Below are 23,160 nucleotides of genomic sequence, written 5' to 3'. Positions count from 1 at the left end.
TTTTCCCCCGATTCCCATTGACTCCAGTTTTGCTAGGGCTTCTTGATGCTATACCCAGTCAAATGCTGCCTTGATGTCAAGGGCAGACACCCTCATCTCACCTCTGGAGTTCAGCTCTTTTTTCCATGTTTGGACTGAGGCTGTAACAAGGTCAGGAACTGTGTGCAGCAAGGAGATGAGAGAATGCACTAAAGTAATTGCACTCCATGCACCAGTTGATGCCACGCAATCTGAAAATAATTTGCCCCACTAAGCCGTGCCCTGGATTCATCCTCACCCTTGTCTCAACTTGCCCCTGTCCCAGCCCCACCCTGAGCCCTGTTTCCCGCAGGTCCCACTCCTCTATTAGGATCAGGGATGTGGGGAGAGTTGCTCACTCTGTCCTTCAAAATAAGACCCAATTCAAAGGTCTGGCTAAGCTGTATTGTAAGACTTTATTACGACATGCAAGCTAATGTCCCTTTGCACCAGAGTCATTTGAGTCTGTAGATCTTAATGTTTTGTGGAACAGTCCACCTTTAAGAAGCTCTTGAGTCAAACAGGAAGTGAAATTAAACAAATGACCTTTGACCCTCTTCAAACAATGATACATTCAGTAACTGTGAGGAAGGGGAGTTGCAGTTGAGAATTCTGTGGGAAGATGTCAGGTACAGTCTCCAGTACTTACTTCAGGAGGACCAGCCTCTTCTGGATATTTGTCGTCACTGGATCCTTTGGGTATTACACTGTACGTCTGTTTGGAAATGCATCTTCTGGCTGTTGCCCTGCTTCGCAGCATTTCTCTCATTGATGAGGACAGCAGGTTAGGCCCTGAAGTCTGTAGAGGTGGGGTAAGAATTTGCAGAGGGGCCTTCGCATACATGGACCGCAACCCCGAGCTGGGAACCTTGTGGGCTGCAGGGAATAAAATCATTCCTGATCATCTCTTTCTCTGTTCAAACAAGTGCCTGGCAATACTGGCAACATTCCCCAGGTTTGGAGGGATTCTGATGTCCGGGTCTGACAGGGTACCCAGCGACTCGTGGCTAGGTGACCCACAAATGTAGCTGGGGCTGGCAGAGCATGCAAAGAGAGGGGAGGGGTTGGGGGCAGAAGTTCCAACCCCAATGGGCATTCCCCCTCCCCATGCCAATTAATGAGAAGGATCTGTGGGGATGGGAGAGTGCATAGCTGAGGCTTTGCACCAGCTCTCTTCACCTCCAAATATTCCACACCACACTCGCCACCCCCCCACCGTCGCATATTCTAAGATAGTGCCTGTTGCAGGGCTTAGCTCCACTGCCCACTCCAGCTCCACTCCTCACTCACCTGGTGATTCCTCACTCAACAACAACTTATATTTTTGTAGCACCTTTTAACATATTAAAATGTCACAAGGCACTTCTTAGAAGTGTTATTTTAGAAAAATTAGATCCTGAGTTATATAAGGTGATATTAGGGCTAATGACCCAAAGCTTAGTCAAAGACTAAGGACAGTTTTAAGAACTATGTTGAAGAAAGAAAGAGGCAGAGAGGATTAGGGAGGGAATTCCAGAGCTTAGGGCCTGGATAGCTGAAGGCATGGCCTGCAATGATTAAATCGTTAAAATCAAGGATGCTCAAGAGGCCAGAATCAGAGGGGTGCAGATACTTCAGAGGAGTTTGGAGCTGGAGGAGATTGTAGGGATAGAGAGGGGAGAGGCCACGGAAGGAGTTGAAAACAAGGATGAGGATTTTAAAAATGGGGTGTGGCTTGACCAGAAGCCAATGTAAGTCAGTGAGAACAGGGATGAGGGGTGAAAGGGACTTGGTGCGATTGAGGACACAGACAGCAGAATTTTGGTTGGCCTCAACTTAACACAGAGTAGAATGTGGGAGGCCAGCCACGAGTATGTTGGAATAGTCAAGCTAGAGTTAACAGGGGCATAAATGAAGGTTTCAGCAGCGGATAAGCTGAGGCGAGGATGATCCAGGCAATGTCAAGAAGGAAGAAAGAGGCGGTCTTAGTGATGGCACAGATATGCAGTTGGAAGCTCATCTCTGGGTCAAACATGCGAACAGTCTCATACAGTTGCCAGGGAGAGGGATGGAGTCGGTAGCTAGGGAATGGAGTTTGGAATGGGAATAGAAGACAATGGCTTCAGTCTTCCCAATATTTGATTGGAGGAAATTTCTGCTCATCCAGTGATGCAAGAGAGAGGTTTAAGAAGATGGGTTGCTGTAGCTAAAAGAAGCCATTTTTGGATGATCCTGGGTTGCGAGCAGTTTTAGCAAAGAGAAGGACCTGATGCTGTTTTATGTGTTCCAGGCAGATCTGGTGTTGGATGATTAACCAGTTGTCTGCCATATCCTTTCAAGCCCAGGAATTTGGAGCCAAGTTTCAGAGAAGATCTAGATCTAGATTGTTGAGATATTTTCCACAGCTGACAGAGTAAAGAAGAGCAGCCGATTAGAGACAGAAGCTCAGTCTTACAGTTTGTTCCAAACCAGAGCAGGAGCGGTGTTGATGCCCAGAGAGGTCCAGAAATGTGAAGCCAGATTTGAGAAAATCTACATCCAGGTCTTTTCCAGATCTTCTCCAGAGCTTACAAGGTAAGGTCGGGGGATAGGGTTCAATCACACACACACAGGGACCGTTTAAACTAATAGTTAACTTTGAGTTTGGCCTAACACGCTGCCACTGTTAGAACCCAGAAGAATTAGAGGGCAGCACAAGGCCACGGATTGAAGTGCACAGTGAGGCATTCCCTAGAAAGCTGACTGCCCAGGAGCCATTTTGGATCCAATGGGGTACCAGGGACTATTCAGCTGTGGTCTGTTGTATCATGACCTGGTTGAACCCGGTCTTCAATTTGCTATCCATGCATTTTCCACAGTGAGGATCATTGGATGGGAACTAGGAATGAGATCCTGCCTGCTTTTCTTCCACCTCATCCTCTCCTCTCCACCAAAAAGTGACTGAGTTGCGTGGAGTAGCTGTATCAGGGGAAAAGTGGCCCCATAATTGCTGTTTGTATTTGTAGAACACAGGAAACGACCTTCCGCAAAATTTACATCACAGAAACTGGCCATTCAGCCTAACTGGTCCATGCTGGTATTAATGCTTCACCTGAGCTTTCTCCCACACTTCTTCTTCATCTAACCCTATCAGCATATCCTTCTGTTTGCATCTTCCTCGTACACTTATCTAGCTCTGCCTTAAATGCATCAATGCTATTTGCCTCAACTGCCCCTTGTGGTAGCGAGTTCCACACCCTTAGCACTATCTGGGTAAAGGTGTTTCTCCTGAATTCCTCATTGCCTTTATTTATTCCTTCTGCAAACCATGTGTCATTCTTCTTTCCAGTTGCTGATGTTTTGGCCGCAGAGTGTACCATACAAGAGCCTGGGACTCTGGGGCAGCTTCTCCAAGTACCTGGTGGACAACTATCACCCCCACTTGTACATTGGGTAAGTCCTGGGTGTGTGCTGTGCCCTCTGCCTACCCACACCTCTCCCCACCTCCCCTCCTCCACCAACCCCAAATCCCGGCAGCCTGGTCCTTGAAGCCTGGGTCCCTCGGTTCTCTTTGAGTTCATGTTTTGTACTCACTCTCTGCCCTAAGTGAATCTTGTGGAACTAGAGGTTGGGAAAGGGGCTGCTCTTGGAGCATTCACCTCATTGGTGGATAAATCCCTGAATCAGATTGCTGAGAGGATCTATTGGGATCTGCAACCTGAGAATTAATAGGAACAAGGACTGTAATTTCAGTGTTGTCCCAGTTGCACCCATCCAGGCTCCATGGACATATATGGCTCACAAAAGTAAGAAGGTGACACTCGGGTGCCCATTTTTCCTTAATTCCTTAATCCTGGAATCTTCCACAGACAAACAAACACACACACACATGCCAGGAACTTGCCTGGCTGGTACCATGCTCTGTAGGAAAAGAGAATTCCAAGGAATGATGTCCCTTTAAGAAGGTTTGAAGCTAGTGACAATATTGCCTGGAAATATGGTTATGTGACCTCCCTGACCCCCTGAGGGGGCTCTCCCTGTCATTAGGACATTCTGTCATGGTGGGATTGTGCTATTGCTAGCTGGCTGTCACATTTTTTTAATAAACATCATTTCAAGATGTGCGCAAGCTGGCCAACATTGGTTGCCTATTCCAAGTTGCCCTTGAGAAGGTGTTGATGAGCAGTCCATATGGTGAGGGTACATCCACAGTGCTGTTAGGTGGTGTTGTTCCCATGTGCCTGCTGCCCTTGTTCTTCTAGGTCATGCAGATTGGGTGTTTGGGAGTTGCTGTTGAAGAAGCCTTGGCGAGTTGGTGCGACGCATCCTATAGAGTAGATGGCACACACTGCAGCCACAGTGCGCCAGGTGATGGAGGGAGTGGGTGTTGGAGCCAAATCAGCACTTTCATCTTTAACTGAACAGCAAGTTGAAAAGGTGGAGAGAGTACAGGTCCTCATTGCCAGAAGTTGGCCAGAGGTTCAGCCACATGAGTGGGCTGTCCGGTGCTGTTGGCTTGTGCTTCATGAGGCAGGAAGGTGTGAATAGAAACAATGAGCTGGTCTAATTGCATCATGTTTGTTAGTGCGTATGTGTTTATTTCAAATCTTTTACAGATACTGGTTGGCCTGGGCTCTTCACCTTGCCGAAGCACTGTACAGCGTCAAACTCTGCAGGTGAGGCTGCTTCATATCTGTTCTGTTCCAGAAAATCAGTTGGTAAAGGATAGAACCAGAGCCAATCTTTACACACGCTTTCGTAAGCTTTTATTTACAGAGTTACACTTTACAAGCATGTATCTCCAAACCCAACTATCAGATTTTTAGTCTGCATCTCTTTACAGGGGCTCGAGTGAATCCCCACCACCGGCGCACAATCCAACACAATTAATATAAAATTAATGATATCTTCTGGTTAACCCAACTTTGCCATCCTGTTTGTTAGGTGTAAATTTGGTACTTGTGGAGCTGAAGGATAACCACTGTTGGGTGGAACACATCCCATTTTGAGGATAAAATATCTGTAGCCAGTAACCCCAGGTCAATTAAAATATGCATATACATGTAATTTAATCCTCGGGTCTACCCCATTCTCAGAAGAGCATTCCTTTTACTAACGCGCTGGTTTTCCATCTCCCACTCCTTGATCTTTCTAAATGAGATTGCCAATTTGTGCATTTGGGACAGTTTTACATTGTGACTGGCAAACATGTTTCACATGGGAATCTTATATCAAGGGGATGGAGGAGACTTGCTATCGTTAAATTGGGCTGTATTTAGACCCACATCCCAGAAGCCCTTTGCTTGCTAGCCTGGCCTCTTGCTGCACACTACCCCGGAGCTGCTGCTAAACAGTGGCAACGCCCATTAGAGTATGTTCACCAGAAAGTATGTACAGGCAGCTCTGGGCCAATGTCCCTCTTGTCCCCTTGTGGATTACCACATGGAAGATGAGGTGTGCGGATCCATGTCCTGTCACTATGCGGTGAGCACGTTCTCAGATCCCCAAGGCATGAGGTTGAGCATTGGCAGTTGGTGGAATACTCAACCTCAGGGCACACCTCCTCTGAGCAAGTGAGTGTCCATGTCACTGCTGCTCTGTCAGTTAAGAAAATCGCACATGATGGTGATGTGGGTGAAAGGACAAGTTTAAAAATTAGGAAGTTAGAACCACCTCTAGAGTAATAGAGTTAGCTTGGAACACGATTGTTGGATAAATGGTACATATCTAGATTGGGGGAGCATATAAACAGGAGTAGGTCATTTAGCCCTCATGGGCATAGCTCCAGGAATAGGCCATTCTTCAGTTAGATCATTACTGATCTGTACCTCAACTCCATTTATCCATCTTAGTTTCATATCCCTTGATACCCTTCCCTAACAAAAACCAGGGTAAAACATATTTTACAGCCAAAATATTCCAGTTCTAACGCAGGTTGAGATAGGGTACTATACCTACAACTGCAGGCCAGGAACATTGGCTGCTGTGTTTCCTACATTACAATAGTGCCCATCCGTAAAGAATACTTTATTGGCTGTAAAACTCTTTGGGAATTTCTGAGGCCATGAAGGGCACTAGATAAATGCAAGTTCTTTGTCCCCTCAAATTGTCGTGCCAGAGATTTTGTTTCCCTCAAGAACGGGGAGATAATGTTGCTCTGTAATGTGACCCGGAGACGTTAAAATCAATATAAAATCAGGAGTAATCCATCTTCCATTGATAACTCCAGCGGGATTGATGATTTGCTCAAGGTGGACCTCTCCTTGGAGTCCTGCATGATTGACATCTAGTGGTGCCCGAGACAGAATCAACAATGACCAGAATTGCTGGAACATTCCCTTTGTTCTTTCTGGGCGTGGGACGCTTACCAGTGCTTCTCTTGACGATTTACAAATGAGATTTTAAAAATCTTTTATTAAATTTAATCTTACCCTGTGACAATTCACCGATGAGCTTTTACTGAGCTGGGCGTTGTTACAAGTCCTGATCGATGGCCCTGGATTTTCTGATGGTTATTATGGTATTGCAGGAGCGACCTGGAGGTTAAGAATTCAAATCCTACCGTCGGCTATAATTGCCGCAGTTGAATTTAACAAATCTGGTAATTAGTGCCAAAAACTGATTGTGTTAATTTGCCAGATTATTTTTTAAAGATTCTGCTGTGGCCTAATCCCCCCCCACCCCCCCACCGTGGGATGAACATAACGCGTGGACAAACTGCTAGCCGGAAGTCTTTTCCAAGAAAAGTCTGTGCTGAACATTCTGGCAAACCTTCCTGTGCTAGTAATTTTCCCCGGGGCAGCAGTAGGTGTGCTACAGTGGACCCGGGCATTCCTGGGTTAAGGAAGGGAAAATTATTCTGGGTTCCTGCTCCTGTTTGTTGTCTAGCGATAACAGCTGGAAGTGACTGTGTCTGGATATTGGATAGACGGGATAGGACTTGCTGGGTGACACCTTTCAGGATAGTATAGCCACCCCCCCCGCCACTTAGTTTCACATGTGAAGAATGTCCACTTGGCTTAGCTACTGAACGGTGAGCGACACCCCTGGAATTATACACCACAAAAAGAACACAAATCATAGCAGGATAACGCTCAAGTTGTGGAGATCAGTGTAACCCATAGGTTTCAAATCATCCTTCTGCTCACTGACCTACCTTGGCTCCCGGTCAGACCATGCCTCAATTTTCAAACTCTCATCCTTGTTTTCAAGTGCGTCCATGGAACTTGAGAACACCCCTCCCTACTTCCCCTCGTCCCACAACCCTCTGAGATATTCTCACTCGTCTAATTCCGGCCTCTTGAGCATCCCCAGTTTAAATTGCTCCACCATTGGCAACTGTGCCTTCAGCTGCCTAGCCCTGAGCTCTGGAATTTCTTCCAGACACCTCTCTGCCTCTCTCTTTTTCCTCCTTTAAAACCTACCTCTTTGACCAAGCCTTTAGTTGTCTGATCTAATATCTTCTGATGTGGCTCAGTGTCAAATTTTGTTAAAGCTCTCATGAAGCACCTAGGGATGTTTCAACATGTTAAAGGTGCAAATAGTTGTAACTACAATCCTGATTTAACGACTGTGGATACACAGTGCTAGTGTATAACATGTTTCTTTCTACACAGAAATATCCTTGTTCTCTCTTTTACCTGAAGAATTTCAGATGTGGACAACCCTCAGTTCACTCCTCAATTCCTTAATGGAAGTTCATGACTCTGCCCACTGGAGGAGGGAGCGAGCGTGTTCCTGCTTGGCCTGCATGACTAGACTGTCCTACGCCAAGGTGGAGCATTTGACATATGAGCATAACAGAGCCCGTGTATCTCCTACCACTGCATTGGAACAGGAAGTTGATGTAAAGTTTTCCATTAAAGGGGTTTCACTTAAACTGAGGCCAGTACTATGATAGCAATTCCTGCAAGAATAACATCTAGCCTGGAGGCAAGTGCAGGCTGTGGCCTAATCTCTTCCCATGGGATGAATATAATGCTTGGAAGAACTGCCAGCAGATGTCGCTTCCAAGAAAACTCTGTGTTGAACATTATAGTTCAATTACTCTCCCAAACAGTCCTAGTTTTGAAGCATCAGTCTTTGGAAAAGAGAAATTAATCCTTGCTGGATTATATTTAAATTGTGTTAAAGTAAATATTTGACGGCATTATTATCAATACAGAGATCTCTGCTCTGGCTATTTACAATATCTTGCTGTGCCTGGTGCTTGATAAACCTAAACCATAATTGCCAGCAACCTGCCTCCCAATAATAAGTCCACAGTGGAAATGAGCGCAGTGGCGTCAGGAGGATTTCAGTCGTAATAATGGTCAGTGTTATAATGTGGGCCTCTCCTAGCTCTCTTTCTAAAGAAAGAACTTTTATTTATATAGCGCCTTTCGCATCCATGTGAGACCCCAAAGCACTTCACAGCCACTGAAGTATTTGTAAAGCGCGGTCACTGATGTGTAGGGAATGCAGCAACTAATTAGTACACAGCAAGCTCCCACAAACAGCAGTGAGATAAACGAGCACCTAATCTATTTTAGTGGGACTGATTGAGGGACAAATGTTGGCCAGGACAGGGGGAGAATTCCCCTTCTCTTCAAAATAGTGCCATTGGATCTTTCATATCCGCCTGAGAGGGTCCTCAGTTTAACATCTCATCCGAAAGATGGTATCTCTGACTGTGCAGATGTCCTTCAAGCTGGAGTGCTAGCCTGGGTTATGTGCTCCAGTCTCTGAAGTGGGGCTTGAACGCATGAACTCCTACCTCAAGAAGTAAAGATGCTGATCAGAGGTCATGCAGGGTGGGCTCCTGACCAGCAAGGGGGAGACAATGGGCTAGATTTTATGGGGCATCATATTACGCCCCCCCCCCCACCCCCCCCACTCCAACTAAAATGTAATTTGAGAGCCTGCCACCAAAAAGCCGGCTACACCACTGCCGTTTTGCACTGGATGCAGTGTTAATTGCCTAAGGTTGAGATTTCAGCCCCCATCTGGGGAGGAAGTCCAAGCAGTGCCAGTTTTGAGTGGTGGCCACCGGGACTACAAGCAGGCCCCAGACAAGGGGAGGCTATGGACTATTTGGCTAAATGGCCTGTCTCTATCCTCACTCACTTTTCCAGAACCGTTTCATCTAATTCAGGGTCACGGGGAGTAGGAGGCTATCCCCACAGGCAGTGGGCACCAGGCAAGGTACACTCAGGACGGGACACCAGTCCATCACAGGGCACACGCTCACACAAACTAAGGGGCAATTTACCACAGCCAATCCACCTAATCAGCATGTATTTGGATAGTGGGAGGAAACCCACGCAGACACGGGGAGAACGTGCAAACTCCGACCGATTTCGTGGTAAGGCCATTAATTGGCCGCTCAATAGGCCTAAGGGTGGCCAGGCTGCTGGATGCCTCCCCCGCCCACTGTAAAATGGGAGGCAGGGAGGGGGCGGGAAGGAAGGCGATGGGCAACCATGCGCTGCATTTTAGAAGCCCCCCCACCCCACCCCAGCCTTCAAAGATGCCAGCAGGGAGGGAGGGACCTAAAAATCTGGCCCCATCACTTCCAACCTGGGAAGTCCTGCACTGGGGCAATTTGAAGGGGGAGAGGAGCTCCAAAGATGAAGGAGGGGCAGGTCTGTTTCCCTCAGCCTAATATATTTACTTAAAGAGAAACTTTGTAGCATTAAGTTCTGTTACAACAGTATTTGGTAAAGAAAGACTTGCATTCATATCATGACTACCAGACATTTTAAAGTGCTTCACAGAATTGTAGTCACTATTGTAATGTGGCAGCCAATTTACACAAAGCAAGCCCCCGCAAACAGCAATGTGAGAATGACCAGATAATCTGCTTTTTGTGATGTTAATTGAGGGATAACTATTGACCTGGTCGCTGGGGGTATCTTTTCTTGATCTTCTTTGAAATAGTGCCATGAGATCTTTTACATCTTCCTGACACATTATCTGAAAGATGGTACCCCTAACAGTGCAACACTCCCTCAGTACCGCGCTGGAGTGTCAGCCTTGGATTTTGCATTGCGGTTCTAGAGTGGGGGACTTGAAGCTGGAGCCTTATGACTCAGGCGAAAGTGCTACCAACTGAGCCAGGGCTGATGCTATGATGGAAAAAAACCCCAAATTAATTCTAGGTTTAATTTCTTGGCATTTACTATTTTTTTTAAAAGTGCCCTCCCCAGGTGGGAGAGTGAGCCCATGTAAGACTGCAGGTTTGTTTATTTAACACGGGCTGATCAAATTTATTTGTCGACCTGCAATGGGTAAGGAAAACACTTTGATTTACACCAATTGGTCACAAAATATATAGTTTATTGTATCTGATGATATCTGTTACAAACTTCTTTCCAAATCCTTTCAGTCAAGATATCCCAGCAACTCCATTATAACCATGCAACCAGGGACTTTCTGTGAGCAATTCCAGCAGTGATATTCTAGGATGTTAGAAGTAGTAACACTGAGACTCATTTGTTGAGGGTGCAATCCTATTGCTGCTCTGATCTACGCTAACCTTACCTTTTCTCTCTCAATCCACAAAGTGACAAAGGGATCACGAACATAAACGTCCAACTCAAGTGGGCATTTCAGACGTTTTTGTTTGGTATCACCTCTCTCTGGCACCTGTTGTCCTATGAACCACAGCAGAAGGAAAAGTGAAGACATGGCAACAGAGGCACCTTCCTCATCTTAAAATGATGGCACCATTTCAGCACCATGGGCATCGTGGAGGTGAAGATCCTCTTGTTAAGGGATTAAAGGGTTGTTAGCAACATTTTGAAAAATGTGGTTTTGAAACAGTGGTTTCTGAGAGTACGATGTCAATAGCAGGATTATGGGTACAAATAGACATTCACCATTTAACATTCATAGCATTTTTCCCACAATACATGACTGGCAATCTAGTCAATCTTTTAAAAAGAAATAATTGTAAAATGATTAGTTTCTTGTAACCTGGCCATCCACATTTAATAAAAATAGATTATTTTACTGTTTTTGATATAAATTCAAGTAACTTGACAGACAGACTGATGCTCTGGGCAAACTGTTTTCTCACATCACTTCATTGCTTACACCAGCCTAGGTTTCCAGATGGTCAGGCTGACGGTCACCCATTTAAAATGAATGGTCTACTGCTAGTGTAATGTTAGCAACAGGAGGCCATTCAGCCACTCAGACCATTCGATTAGATCATGACTGCTCTATACCTTAACTCCATTTGCTTACTTTTGCTCTTTGATAGTCTTAACCAATAAATAGCGATCAAACGCAGTCTTGAAAATTTCAGTTGACCCCCATCTGCCATAGCCTTTTAGAGGAGTCCAAACTTCCTCTACTTTTATGTGAAAAAAATATTTTCTGATTTAACTCTTGAATGATCTGACTCATTTTAAGACTATGCCCCCTGGATTCAGCTGCAAGAAAAATTATTTCTCTCTATCCGCCCTATTGAATCACTTTATAATCAGATCACCCTTCAACCTTTCTAAACTTGAGGGAATGCAAAACCAAGTTTCAGAACAATGGGAAAACCAAAACTGTCCTGTTACTGGAGCTGTTGATGACAACTGAACACGTTGCATTTGACCATTTTTGAAAAGTCTTCCAATGGCAGAATCAATTCTGTTCCACCCGTCTGTCATGGTCTGGCAGAATATGCACAATAGGAACTAGACTGAGACGACGTAAAGTCATTTTGCAGACAACCGACAGGGAGGTGAGATTACAACAACAACAACTTGCATTTACATAGCACCTTTAGCACGAAACGAGGTGCTCCAGAGAGGCATCTGGAAAAAAAAAATGGGCAATGAGCTAAAGAAGGGAATAGTAGGAAGGGCGACCAAAAGCTTAAGTCGAAGGTTCTAACAATTTGTCAGTCCCATCTCCCAAGAATGGTTCATATTAATAACTAACCCCGGGAGGGGAAAGCTGATCTTTCTTCTGAAATATTGGTCTGTTTAAGAAGCCAACAGTATCCACAAAACTGGCCTGGTAAACAGTTGGCAGATAGGGTTGCAGGGCATCCTCTATGCAACTGTCACAGAAACTGTAAAGTTTGACTGTGTCACACATTTGACTGTGTTGACGTTTTCAAGCTCTTTTTGGCCCAGTGTCTCTATAGAATTCCTGTTTATCTCTTCCTGTAAGTCCAGTATTAGTCATCTCTTGGGACAAAATGAACCTTGGCTTAAGAATTCTCTCTATTTCACACAAACAGCCCAAATGTCAACTAACACTAAAATGAAAGGAGTTCGCATTTCTATAGTGCCTTCTATGATGTCCCAAAAGTTTTACAGCCAATAGTGTATTTTTGAAGCACAGTTGCTGGTGTAATGTAGGAAAAACAGCAGCTAATTTATGCATGGCAAGCTCCCACAAACAGCAAGATGATAATGACCAGATAATCTGTTTCAGTGATGTTGGTTGAGGAATAAATATTGAGAATTCCCCTACTGTTCTTTGAAGAGCACCGTGGGATCTTTTACATCCACCCGAGGGGCAGAGATTTGGTTTAACATCTCCCAACTGAAGAAACAGACCCTCTGAAAGTGCAGCTCCCCCTCAGTACTGCACTGACCTGCCGGCCTGGATTGTGGGCTCAAGTCTTTTTCAGGGGGCTTGAACCCACAACCTTATGGCTGGAAGACCAGAGTACTACCAACTCAGTCTCAGCACCTTAAGGTAGCTTCTAAATGAGGTAGCATCTCATTGTAGATACCCCTCCTTTCCTCCTTTACTGGTAATTCATTCTGCGGTATGGATCCACACTCATATGTAGCCATCCAGAATCCAGACCATGTAGCATTCTTCACAAGAGCCTTGTGTCAGCTGTTGATTTAGCCATACAGAGCATCCCAGCCAAGCCTGGCTAGGCCTTCGCTCCATAGCCACAATCCTTTCCGGTTGTGGTCATTGAATAGTAATCCCACTTGACTATTGTTCTCCTTCCTACTCCAAAGGCACTGAGTTCAGTTGCAGTCAAAGAAAAGAATTACACCCATCAGCAGATTCAACCACAGCTGGACTCATGTTCGGGTCCTCCAACAGCCCGGTGAACGATAGTGGCAGGTTGGCAAGACCTTGGGATGACCTCCAAAAAGACATTATATGTGAGTGACATAACTGATCACAAATCCACCCACACCCCAGACATTTCTTCTTAGACTTTCTCTTACCCTCATAAACTTAGACTAGAAGTTTTGGCAAAGCTGTAGGCAGCCAGAAAACCAACAGAATTCACCAAAGAGAAAAATTGGTAGGTTACCTTGGGAACAAAGGCTGCCATATTGTCTGACCTGGAAACGAAGTCATGGAGGTGACGATGACACATACATGACTTCCTAAAGCCCGTCACTTGTCAAAGATTTCTCTCCAACCTGTTGAAGGCAATAAACCATGCCCAAGAAGGCCTGTCAGCTCTGAAGAAGAGTCGTACTATGGTAAAGTGGAATGCTATGTACTTTTAAGAGAATGTAGTTAGTTGACCATGTAACTGTATTGACTAATCGCTACACAGCAGGGGCTTCTTGGGTAACTGGAAGTCTAGAGCTGGAGGTGATTGAAGAAGTGCACATGGTGTTCGTGCTCTGTTCTTAGTTCCAATAAACCACCAGTGTTTGTTCAGTTAATCGGCCTCTCTGTCTGTATTGTTTCAAGCACCGACTAATGTGTTAATATCAAGGGCGCAGCTCGCGTTTGCCAGGCAAAGCGAACCTGATAACCAAAGTCATAAAACTGGCGACGAGGATAAACCAGATCAATTGACGGCAAACAGGAAAGCCGCAGTAAGCCAGCTACATTACTTCGCTACTACCTTGAAAGCTGTTTGAAAGCGCAGTCTCCTTAGTCATCGAGTTTGCCGTGGTTTGGGCATCTTGAACCATTCGACCCCGTTTCCGATGACTGGTCTCATTATGTCGAACATCTAACGTTCTTCTTTACCGCTGACAACTTCGCAGGGGAGGAGAAGAAGAGGGTGATTCTTTTGTCCACATGTGGGAGCAAAACATATGGGCTGATCCGCAGCCTCACGTCACCTAACACCCCCCAATACGAAGACTTTTGACGAGTTAGTAAACATTGTAAACAACCACCTGAAGCCAAAGTCCAAGTGTTTAAAATTCAATTCGAGGAATAGGCTTCCAGGAGAGACAATCGTTATCTACTTAGCTGCTTTAAGGGAATTAACGGAATATTGTGTTAATCACATTTTGAGGGACTGATTGATATGCAGAACCAGGATTAATACTATTCAAAAGCGATTGCTATCTGAAACTAATCTAGACTTCAATAAGGCATTAGAATTGGCAACAGTCATGGAGAGTGCAGTTAGAGATTCAGAGGCAATAAAAGATACACAAAATGGCCCCACCCATCTTGTAGGGTGGGAAAAAGTGGTATAAAAGGGCGCGAAAATGTCAGATTCCGCAGAAGAACTCCATTGAAGAACAACAGTACTACAGTGAAAACCCATGACATTAATGAGAGAAATGCATCCAGGCAGCCTGCAGGTGATCGACAGTTCAGAAATATCAAATACCTTTTCTGCCACCACAATGATCACATAAATGCGGCACTGTCAAGATAGGCTGAGACAGCATTTTAAAAACAACAGTAGAAATCGTGAAATCTGTCTCGATGAAAATTCAGAGGAAGCAAAATCCGACATCTAATCATTATACAATCTGAAAGTGGGTAGAACTGAGCCAATCTGGGTAGTTATTAGAGTCAATGAACAACCCATCAAGATGGAGGTCAATACTGGGTCATCAATGTCAGTCATAGGAGAACATACGTTCAGACACTTGAATAAAAGAGTCCATCCTTTAAGTTTTGAACAATTGGACACTAAATTAAAAGCATATGTGGGTTAAGAAATATAAGTGAAAGGGATATGTCAAGTCCTGGTGCAGTATGGGGATCAGTCGGCAAATTTACCCCTTATAGTAGTAGCTGGGGCGGGCCCCAGTTTAATTGGTCACAACTGGCTCAAAATGATTAAATTGTCATGGGCCGAGATTTTTCAAATCAGAATGAGAAACTTACAGGAATTGTTACAAAAGTATGCTTCCACTTTCAGTGATGAACTAGGAAGGATTCTTGGGCTACAAGCCAAAATAGTAGACCCTAACGTAACCCCCAGATTTATCAGAGCCAGACCAGTCCCTTGTGCTCTATGGGACAAGGTCAAGACTGAGATAAACAGGCTGGAAAAGTTGGGTATCTTACAACTGGTGCAATTTTCCAAGTTGTACCCGAACTGAAGCCAGACCAAAGTGTTCGCTTATGCGGTGACTATGAGTTAACTGTAAACAGAGTGGCCAAACTTGATAGACACCAATACCGAAGATTTACGAATTATATTCAAAATTGGCAGGGGCATCAAATATTCAAAACTCAACATGAGCCGCGCCTACCAGCAGGTAGGGTTGGAAGAAGGCTCTAGGGAATTTGTGACCATCAATACACATCGAAGATTGTATCAATATACTTGACTACCCTTTGGGGGCCTCATCTGCATGTGCTATTTTCCAGCGTACCATGGAAAATCTGCTTCCCATGGACTGCCCATGTCGTTGTTTATCTGGACGATGTCTTAGTCACTGGACGAACTGATGAAAAACATTTAGCTAATTTGGAGGAGGTGCTGAAACGCTTCTCACAAGCAGGGGGTGCACTTGAAGCGAGAAAAATGTCTTTTCCAAGCCAAAGAGGTAGTTTACTTGGGTCATAAGGTTGACGCACAGGGCCTGCATCCTGTGGAAGGAAAGGTCACGGCTATTCGCGAGGCACCTGAACCAAGAAACACTACAGAACTGAAGGCCTTCTTAGGCACGATAAACTATTATGGGTGATTTCTCCCAAACCTATCAACCATCCGTTATAAGCATTGCTTAAGAAAAACCATCAATGGATTTGGCAAGTTCTGCACCAGGATGCGTTTCTAAAGGTAATTTTTTGGATTCCTCCCCTGTCCAGGCCAAACAAGTCCATGAGTGGACAAGCTGAGATCCACTTTTATCTTACGTCCGAGAGCAGGTCTTCAATGGATGGTCAGGCGAGCCAAAGTTTGATGACATGAAGCCTTATTTCAACTGCAGACATAAGCTCACCTGCCAGGATGGCGTTTGCATTGGAAGTAAGTTATCGTGCCCCTGAGAGGGCGAAGGTCATTACTGGCCAAATTACATAGAGCCCAGCCTGGCATTAGTAGGATGAAGATGCTCGCGCGCAGCTACTTGTTGTGGCCAGGGATGGACACGGAAACCCTAGTCAAAAGTTGTCTTCAATGCCAGCAGGCACAAAAGGCTCCATTGCACCCCTGGGAATTGCCGGGGTGACCATGGGTGCACCCCCACATTGATTACATGGGGCCATTCTTGGGCACGATATTCCTTTTACAAAATGCACACAAGGGAATTTTGTCCAGAGTGGACTTCAACATTGTCTTGATGCGTTTGTGACCCATGTCACCGGGAGAACAGTTCAGCAGATACTCACACAAGCCTCACTTAGAGTGGTCAGGACGGGGTCATTGATGATTTCATCTTATGAACACACATACGAGGAGCAGGAGTAGGCCACTCGACCCTTCGAGCCTGCTCCGCCATTCAATAAGATTATGGCTGATCTGACTGTAACCTCCCGTCTACCCCTGATAACCTTTCACCTCCTTGTTTATCAAGAATCTATCTAGCTCTGCCTTGAAAACATTCAAAGATTCTGCTTCCACTGCCTTTTGAGGATGGGAGTTCCAAAGCTCAATACCCTCTGAGGGAAAAAAATTTCTTCTCATCTCTGTCTTAAATGGGTGGCCCCTTACTTTTTAAACAGTGATCCCTAGTTCTATATTCTCCCGCAAGACGTAACATCCTTTCCACATCCACCCTGTCAAGACCCCTCAGGATTTTATATGGTTCAGTCAAGTCACCTCTTACTCCAGCAGATACAAGCCTAGCCTGTCCAATCTTTCCTCCTAAGATAACTCGCCCGTTTCTGGTATTAATTTATAAAACGTTCTGTGAACTGCTTCTAATGCATTTAAATCCATCTTTAAATAAGGAGACCAATACTGTACACAGTACTCTAGATGTGGTCTCACCAGTGCCCTGTACAACGAAACCATAACCTCCCTACTTTTATATTCAATTCTCCTTGCAATAAGCAATAACATTCTATAAGTTTTCCTCATTACTTGCTGTACCTTGTTATGACTGGTCCCTGGGCAAGGTCCACCAATTTGTTAACTTCCTGAATGGGACCCCAATTTTGTTATGTTCCCGGGTGAGGAGGAATGAGCTGGCTTCCCTTCTTTATTCAACCCCCTCAGTTGGTCGCAACAAGGTTAATTTAAAAGGGATCCCTTTCCCGTGGATACATTTTCCTAGTCTAAATGTATTTATTTTTCTAGAAGGAGCCAATTTAACCAGGCTTTCTTGAATCAAAGAAAGAGTAAGTTTATTAGTCACTAAAACCCCGAGAAAAAATAATAAAAACACAACGCACATACACACAGAGCAGAAATGAGAAGTTAAGAGCCCAAGTAAAAGTTGAAAAAGATATACAAATCAATCTTTGGCTTATCCGTGAGGCACAGATGGCAATACGTTGCAGCCGTTAAGTTGGGTGATTCCAGTAGAGCTGACTTTGGCAGTTTCACAATGGGTTTGGAGACACTTGGTTCTGCAGATTAGCTGAAGAAGCTGTCCTACTTCACAGGACCCTGGGATGAAGTCCATCATGACCTGGGGCTTTGTCAGCGTGCAGCTCCAACACTTGAAGTACTACTTCCATGGTGATTGTAATTTTCCTGAGTTCCTCCCTCCCTTCCAATTCCTGAATTACAGCTATTTCTGGGATGTTACTTGTATCCTGTATAGTGAAGACTGATGCAAAATACCTGTTCAATTCATCTGCCATCTCCTTATTTCCATTATTTACTCCCCAGACTCACATTCCTTAGGACCAACACTCACTTTGTTAACTCTTTTCTTATTTAAGTATCTATAGAAACTTGCTAGCTTTCTTTCATACTCAAATTTTCCTCTCTTTAGCAATCTTTTTGTCGTTCTTTGCTGTTCTTTATATTCTGTCCAATTGTCTGACCTGCCACCCACTTTTGTGCAATTGTAGCTTTTCCTTTAAGTTTGATACTGTCTTTAACTTTTTTAGTTAACCTTGGGTGGTGAGTCCTCCCCTTGGAATTTTTCTTTCTCGTGGGAATGGATCTATTCTGTGTATTCTGGAATATCCATTTAAATTTCTGCCATCTCTATTGACCTATCCCTTAACCTTATTTGCCAGTTCACTCTGCTTTCATTCCTCCATAATGGCCCATATTTAATTTTAAAATACTAATCTTGGACCCACTCTTTTCTCCCTAAAACTGCATGTAAAATTCAATCATATTATGGTCACTGCTACCCAGGAGCACCTTCACTATGATATAATCCTATCTCGTTGCACAATACCAGGTCTAGTTTTGACTGCCCACTGGTTGGCCCCAGAATGTGCTGTTCTAAGAAACCATCCAAAAAACATTCTATGAACTCTTCATCTAGGCTACCTTTGCCCATCTGATTATTCCATTCTATATTTAGATTAAAATCCTCCATGATTGTCATTGTACCTTTCTGACAAGCTCCCATCATCTCTTCTTTTATACTCTGTCCTACCATGTAGTTACAGTTAGGGGGCCTGTACACCACTCTCACAAGTGACTTCTTGCCTTTATCATTTCTCATCTCCACCCATACCATTTCTGCATCCTGCTTTCCTGAAATTAGTTCATCCCTCTCCAATGTGCTAATGCCATCATTAATTTGCAGAACCACACCTCCACTTTTTCCTAGATTCCTGTCCTTCCTAAAAGTCATATATCCTTCAATATTCAGATCCCAATCTATGTCATCCTGCAGCCATGTCTCTGTAATGGCTATCAGATTGTATTTATTTATTTCTATTTGCGCTATCAGTTCATCTGTCTTGTTTCGAATGCTACATGCATTCAGATAGAGCCTTTAGTTTTATCCTTTTATTATTTTTGTAACCTCTAGCCTTGGCTGCTGTTTTACTCTTAGATTTGTACTTTCTATCCCTCCCTGTCATGTTCTGTTTATTATTTCCCATATTAATACCTTTCTCTCTTGCCCTGTCTCTATTCTTTGGTTTACCACATCCCTTGCCCCTACTAATTAATTTAAGTCCCTCTCCAGTTCCTTAGTTATGTGGGTCCCCAAGCATGGAGCAGAAGTTAATTATACATTACTGCTGCCACCTTGGTAGCTAGCTCGGAATAGATTGGGTTCCTGGTCTGTTTAGTTGAACCAGTCAATGCGTTAACAGCTCAGCGATTGGGGGAGATATAATACACCTTTCCTGGGTACTTTATTTTGTTGGTTAATCAATGTTTATAGTGCTGACAGAATTTTTGGTCAATAGGCTTTTTGATAAAGTGATTAGGGAAAGACGACTTCTGCTGATTGAAGAGTTGGCATTGAGTTATAAGAGTCCTTGCTGGAACGCTCATAGCACATGACAGCAAAAGAGAGGAGAGGATGAGAAATGGTGATTATATCTAATGTGTGCGGCTTAGGGACTATCTGTGTTTTCAAGTTGTGTTGGCATGATGATTAGGTTTATGCGATGGATTGGAATGAAAATTAGTGACAGGATTTTCAGGATATGTTCCAGAGATAGCATGGGTTTTCAGGATGTAACGGTGTGAAGATTGGGGATTGTCCGTGTTTTCAGGATATAATGGTGTGAGGATTGGGAATTCTTCGTGTTTTTGGAATGTATTGGTGTGAAGATTGGGGATTGTCTGTGTTTTCAGGATATAATGGTGTGTGGATTGGGGATTCTTCATGTTTTTGGGAGAGATTGGTGTGAAGATTAGGGATTGTCTGGTGTTTTCAGAATGTATTGGTGTGAAGATTGGGGATTGTCCGTGTTTCCAGAATGTTCCTGACTCAGCCTGTCCTTTGACTATGGGATTAGGCAGTCACGTCATTTGATTTCTCCTTTGGTTCAGAATCTGCGTTCTTGACGCTTTATCCCTGCTAAGACCATGTTGAATTTTGGCTAACCTTGCAGATGATTACATTTGGCGTTATCTTCATTGCCCTTATTACTGCTGGAATTCCTTAAAATTGCTAGCATGTCTTTGAGCTTTACATGGGATTTTTTGGTAACCATTTGCTCAGAAGCCAACAGTCTCACTTCTTTCCCTTCTGGTCCTGTTGATTGATTAATGCTGGGATACATTCCCATATGCATCGTCCAGTATCTTAACTAAATGAGAATTATTAATGGATGAACCTAGACAATAAAGGCTGGATTTTCTAATCAGTGTTATTTTAATGCTGGTGGGACAATGGATTAAAATAACACCAATCAAAAAACCTAGGCCTCAGTGTCAACACACGATTCAACTCAAGAGAGAACCACATTCACACCTGATCCAATTCTCACTTGAAGTCCAAAGCCAAGACATTGATGGAGGCAGCCCCACTTCATAAACCAGATAACATAGGTCAAACCAGTTAATGTTCCTTTTAAGTGCATTTTTATAGACAAAAGATAGAATCTTTGCCAATGTGCCTTTCTGGAGACCAGGGGAGTGGGTGGGTGGAGCAAGTGTTCCAGCTGGAAGATACAGTGTGTAAAGCTTTGCCACTAGTTTTCAGCAGAGATACGGGAATTTGAAAGTCAGCTTGCATCAGGAGCTGTGTTGCCAAGCGGAAGAAGAGATGTCTGGTTTAAGGACTAGCTCTTTCAGTGTGTGTTGTAGTCCAGATCTTAAAGAGGAATCGCAGTCTCAGCTGATATGGAGAGGGTTGCATCAGGCCATATTCTCAACTGGACAGTACTAAGTCCAGTTAATTATTGTTTATCAGACCATCAAACAGCTCCAAACACTGATTTTTTTAAACCAATGTGACAAAAGAGAAGGTTACTGGGTAAGAGGTTTGGTGAATGAGAGATACGATAAATTAAATTACTAGGGAAGTTAGGTTTAAGGATGACAAAGTAACAAGATATGATGAGAAAATGCCAAGGATTCTAAGGGATTTGGAAGTGAGAATGGATGCGTGCTGGAAAACTGGAGATAGCAAATGTAACAGCCATTTTCAAGCTGAGGGATAGAGCTCATCCAGGTAATCAGCGGTCAATCAGTTTATCAGTGGTGGGAAATGTTGGAATCTTTGAACTTGAAATAACTTATTTTCTTCACCCATGTATGTAATCAGCAGCAGCCAACATGGCAGATGGGGGAATTTGAATTCAATAGAAAAAGCCTGGAATTAAAAATCTAATGATGAATGTGAAACCATTGTCGATTGCTGTAAAAACCCACCTAGTTCACTAAAGTCCTTTAGGGAAGGAAATCTGCCATCCTTACCTGGTCTGGCCTACATGTGATTCCGGATCCATGGCAATGTGGTTGACTCTGAAATGGCCAAGCAAACAACGCTTACATCCCATGAATGAATTTTACAAAAGGATTTCAGAGAGGAAGATCACTCCTGCCAAACCTGGTAGGGTTTGTTGAGGTGACAGATATGTTGGAGGGGGAAATGTGGTGGATGTAGCACGCAGGGACTTTCAGAAAGCCTTTGACAAGATCCCACACAAGGGTGGATCCCCAAAGTAATTAGAGAGGTGGGTACCAGTGTCTCATTGGGATCTGTTATGGGACCACTTTTGTTTGCCATGTGCACCAATAATATGCATCAAGGGCTAGAGGGCCTGGAGCTAAAGTTGGTACTAAAGAATGAGACCTAGTAATTAATTCCGAGAATCAAAGGAAACTGCAAAGAGGCATTGATAAGATGGTGAAATGGGCAAAAAAGAGGCAGATGGAATTGAATGTCAGTGAAAGCATTTTGGTAAAAGTGATAATTATACTTTGAAAGAGGGAAGCCTGAGGGTTCAGTTTGCAAGACATTAACAATGGGCACTCGTGCACTGTGAGCTCGAGTCCATGGGGAACTATATCGACAGTGTCGAAAACCATCCCACACAGAATCGCCACAGCCCATCGATGAGACACCCAGACCACTAGTCTAGTCCACCCATGAATCCAGACCCCAAGACTCAAGAGGACAACACTGATATGCATTCAGTATGAACATTTATTATCTAGTACAATATCAGTTAGAGTTACACAGACAAATGTACTTGTTGCCTTTACATGAGGAAAGACAATCCTTTAGAATAAAAATCATTTCTCTTCATAGACTCAATAACTAACTTCTAATAACTGGTACTTTAGAACAGAGTTGTTGGACCTATGGACCTATGCGCTGCTCCTGAACCTGATCCAGCTCTTTAAACCAAGGCAACTCACTTCTGTGTGCGTTTATATAGGGTTTTTTTTCCTATTTTGTGCGTTTGAAGGTTTGGAATGGCTGTTGCCTCATCAGTAGAAAACTCTAATTGGTATCAGGAGCTTGTGCTATTTCTACAAATGAATGGGGATCTGGACTTAAACTTTATACGTGGCCCATAAAGACAAATTTGCCAGAATCGTTAATAGATTCGCTTTTTTGCCTCACCCCAGAACATGGGGCTGTGTTGAAGGGAATTCAGTATCTCTCACCTGAGAGTAAAGGGTCTTGCCTCCACTCAACGATCATTGTGGTCCCCACCCAATGCCCATATATACACATGCCGGGTCACTGGATAGCAATCATGAGTAAGAGTCTTTGCTGAATTTCCCCTTTCTACTCCAGGGGCACTGAGGCTAACTGCACTGCCCCCTGTTGGACAAACACACAACTCAGCACAGATCCAGATTGAAGCCCTCCAGTTCTGTTTGTCTCTCTGCCATGACAGGGTATATACTGAGGCACCAAGGAGCCTAATCAGTTAAGGATGTGCGATCAGGCCTGTGCAACAGGTATAGGGTCAGCAGTGAGAACACTACTAGAGTTTTGTGAATAATGGCTTTTGAGCTAAAACATAAAACAGTCATTAGTACCTCCTCTAAGATGGCCGCATTAGAAGGGGCCTTTGGTCTAGAACATTCTAGAATATGACAATTGCCTCCTGGTGCTAGTGCTACAGTTTTTATACAGTTCATGTTCATTTCATGTTGACTCATTCAGAAATCATCAAGTTGCAAAAAATAGCTCTGTATTTTATCAATGTAGAAATTGGTGACAATGATAAGAC

General features: G+C 43.9%; 1 protein-coding gene across 3 annotated transcripts; it reads left to right on the top strand.

Moving 5' to 3' along the window:
• The first annotated feature begins 559 nt into the window (after window positions 1–559).
• tmem254 (transmembrane protein 254) lies at window positions 560–13,610 on the top strand. 3 transcript variants are annotated; one of them, XM_078530667.1, is made up of 4 exons: window positions 560–727; window positions 3,326–3,429; window positions 4,593–4,652; window positions 6,206–6,424. In XM_078530667.1, exons 1-4 carry the CDS (start codon window positions 641–643, stop codon window positions 6,264–6,266), a joined length of 312 nt encoding a protein of 103 aa, XP_078386793.1. In that variant the 5' UTR covers window positions 560–640; the 3' UTR covers window positions 6,267–6,424. The 3 variants fall into 3 exon arrangements, with proteins under 3 accessions (XP_078386793.1, XP_078386794.1, XP_078386792.1); XM_078530666.1 differs by lacking the exon at window positions 6,206–6,424 and adding an exon at window positions 10,521–13,610 and having other exon boundaries at window positions 562–727; XM_078530668.1 differs by lacking the exon at window positions 6,206–6,424 and having other exon boundaries at window positions 4,593–4,656.
• Window positions 13,611–23,160: the final 9,550 nt, after the last annotated feature.

This window comes from Cetorhinus maximus, chromosome 27 (genome assembly GCF_964194155.1).
Source record: "Cetorhinus maximus chromosome 27, sCetMax3.hap1.1, whole genome shotgun sequence".
NCBI classification, from domain to species: Eukaryota; Metazoa; Chordata; class Chondrichthyes; order Lamniformes; family Cetorhinidae; genus Cetorhinus; species Cetorhinus maximus.
Note: the sequence above shows the minus strand (reverse complement) of the source record. Positions and strands in the feature narration are given on the sequence as shown.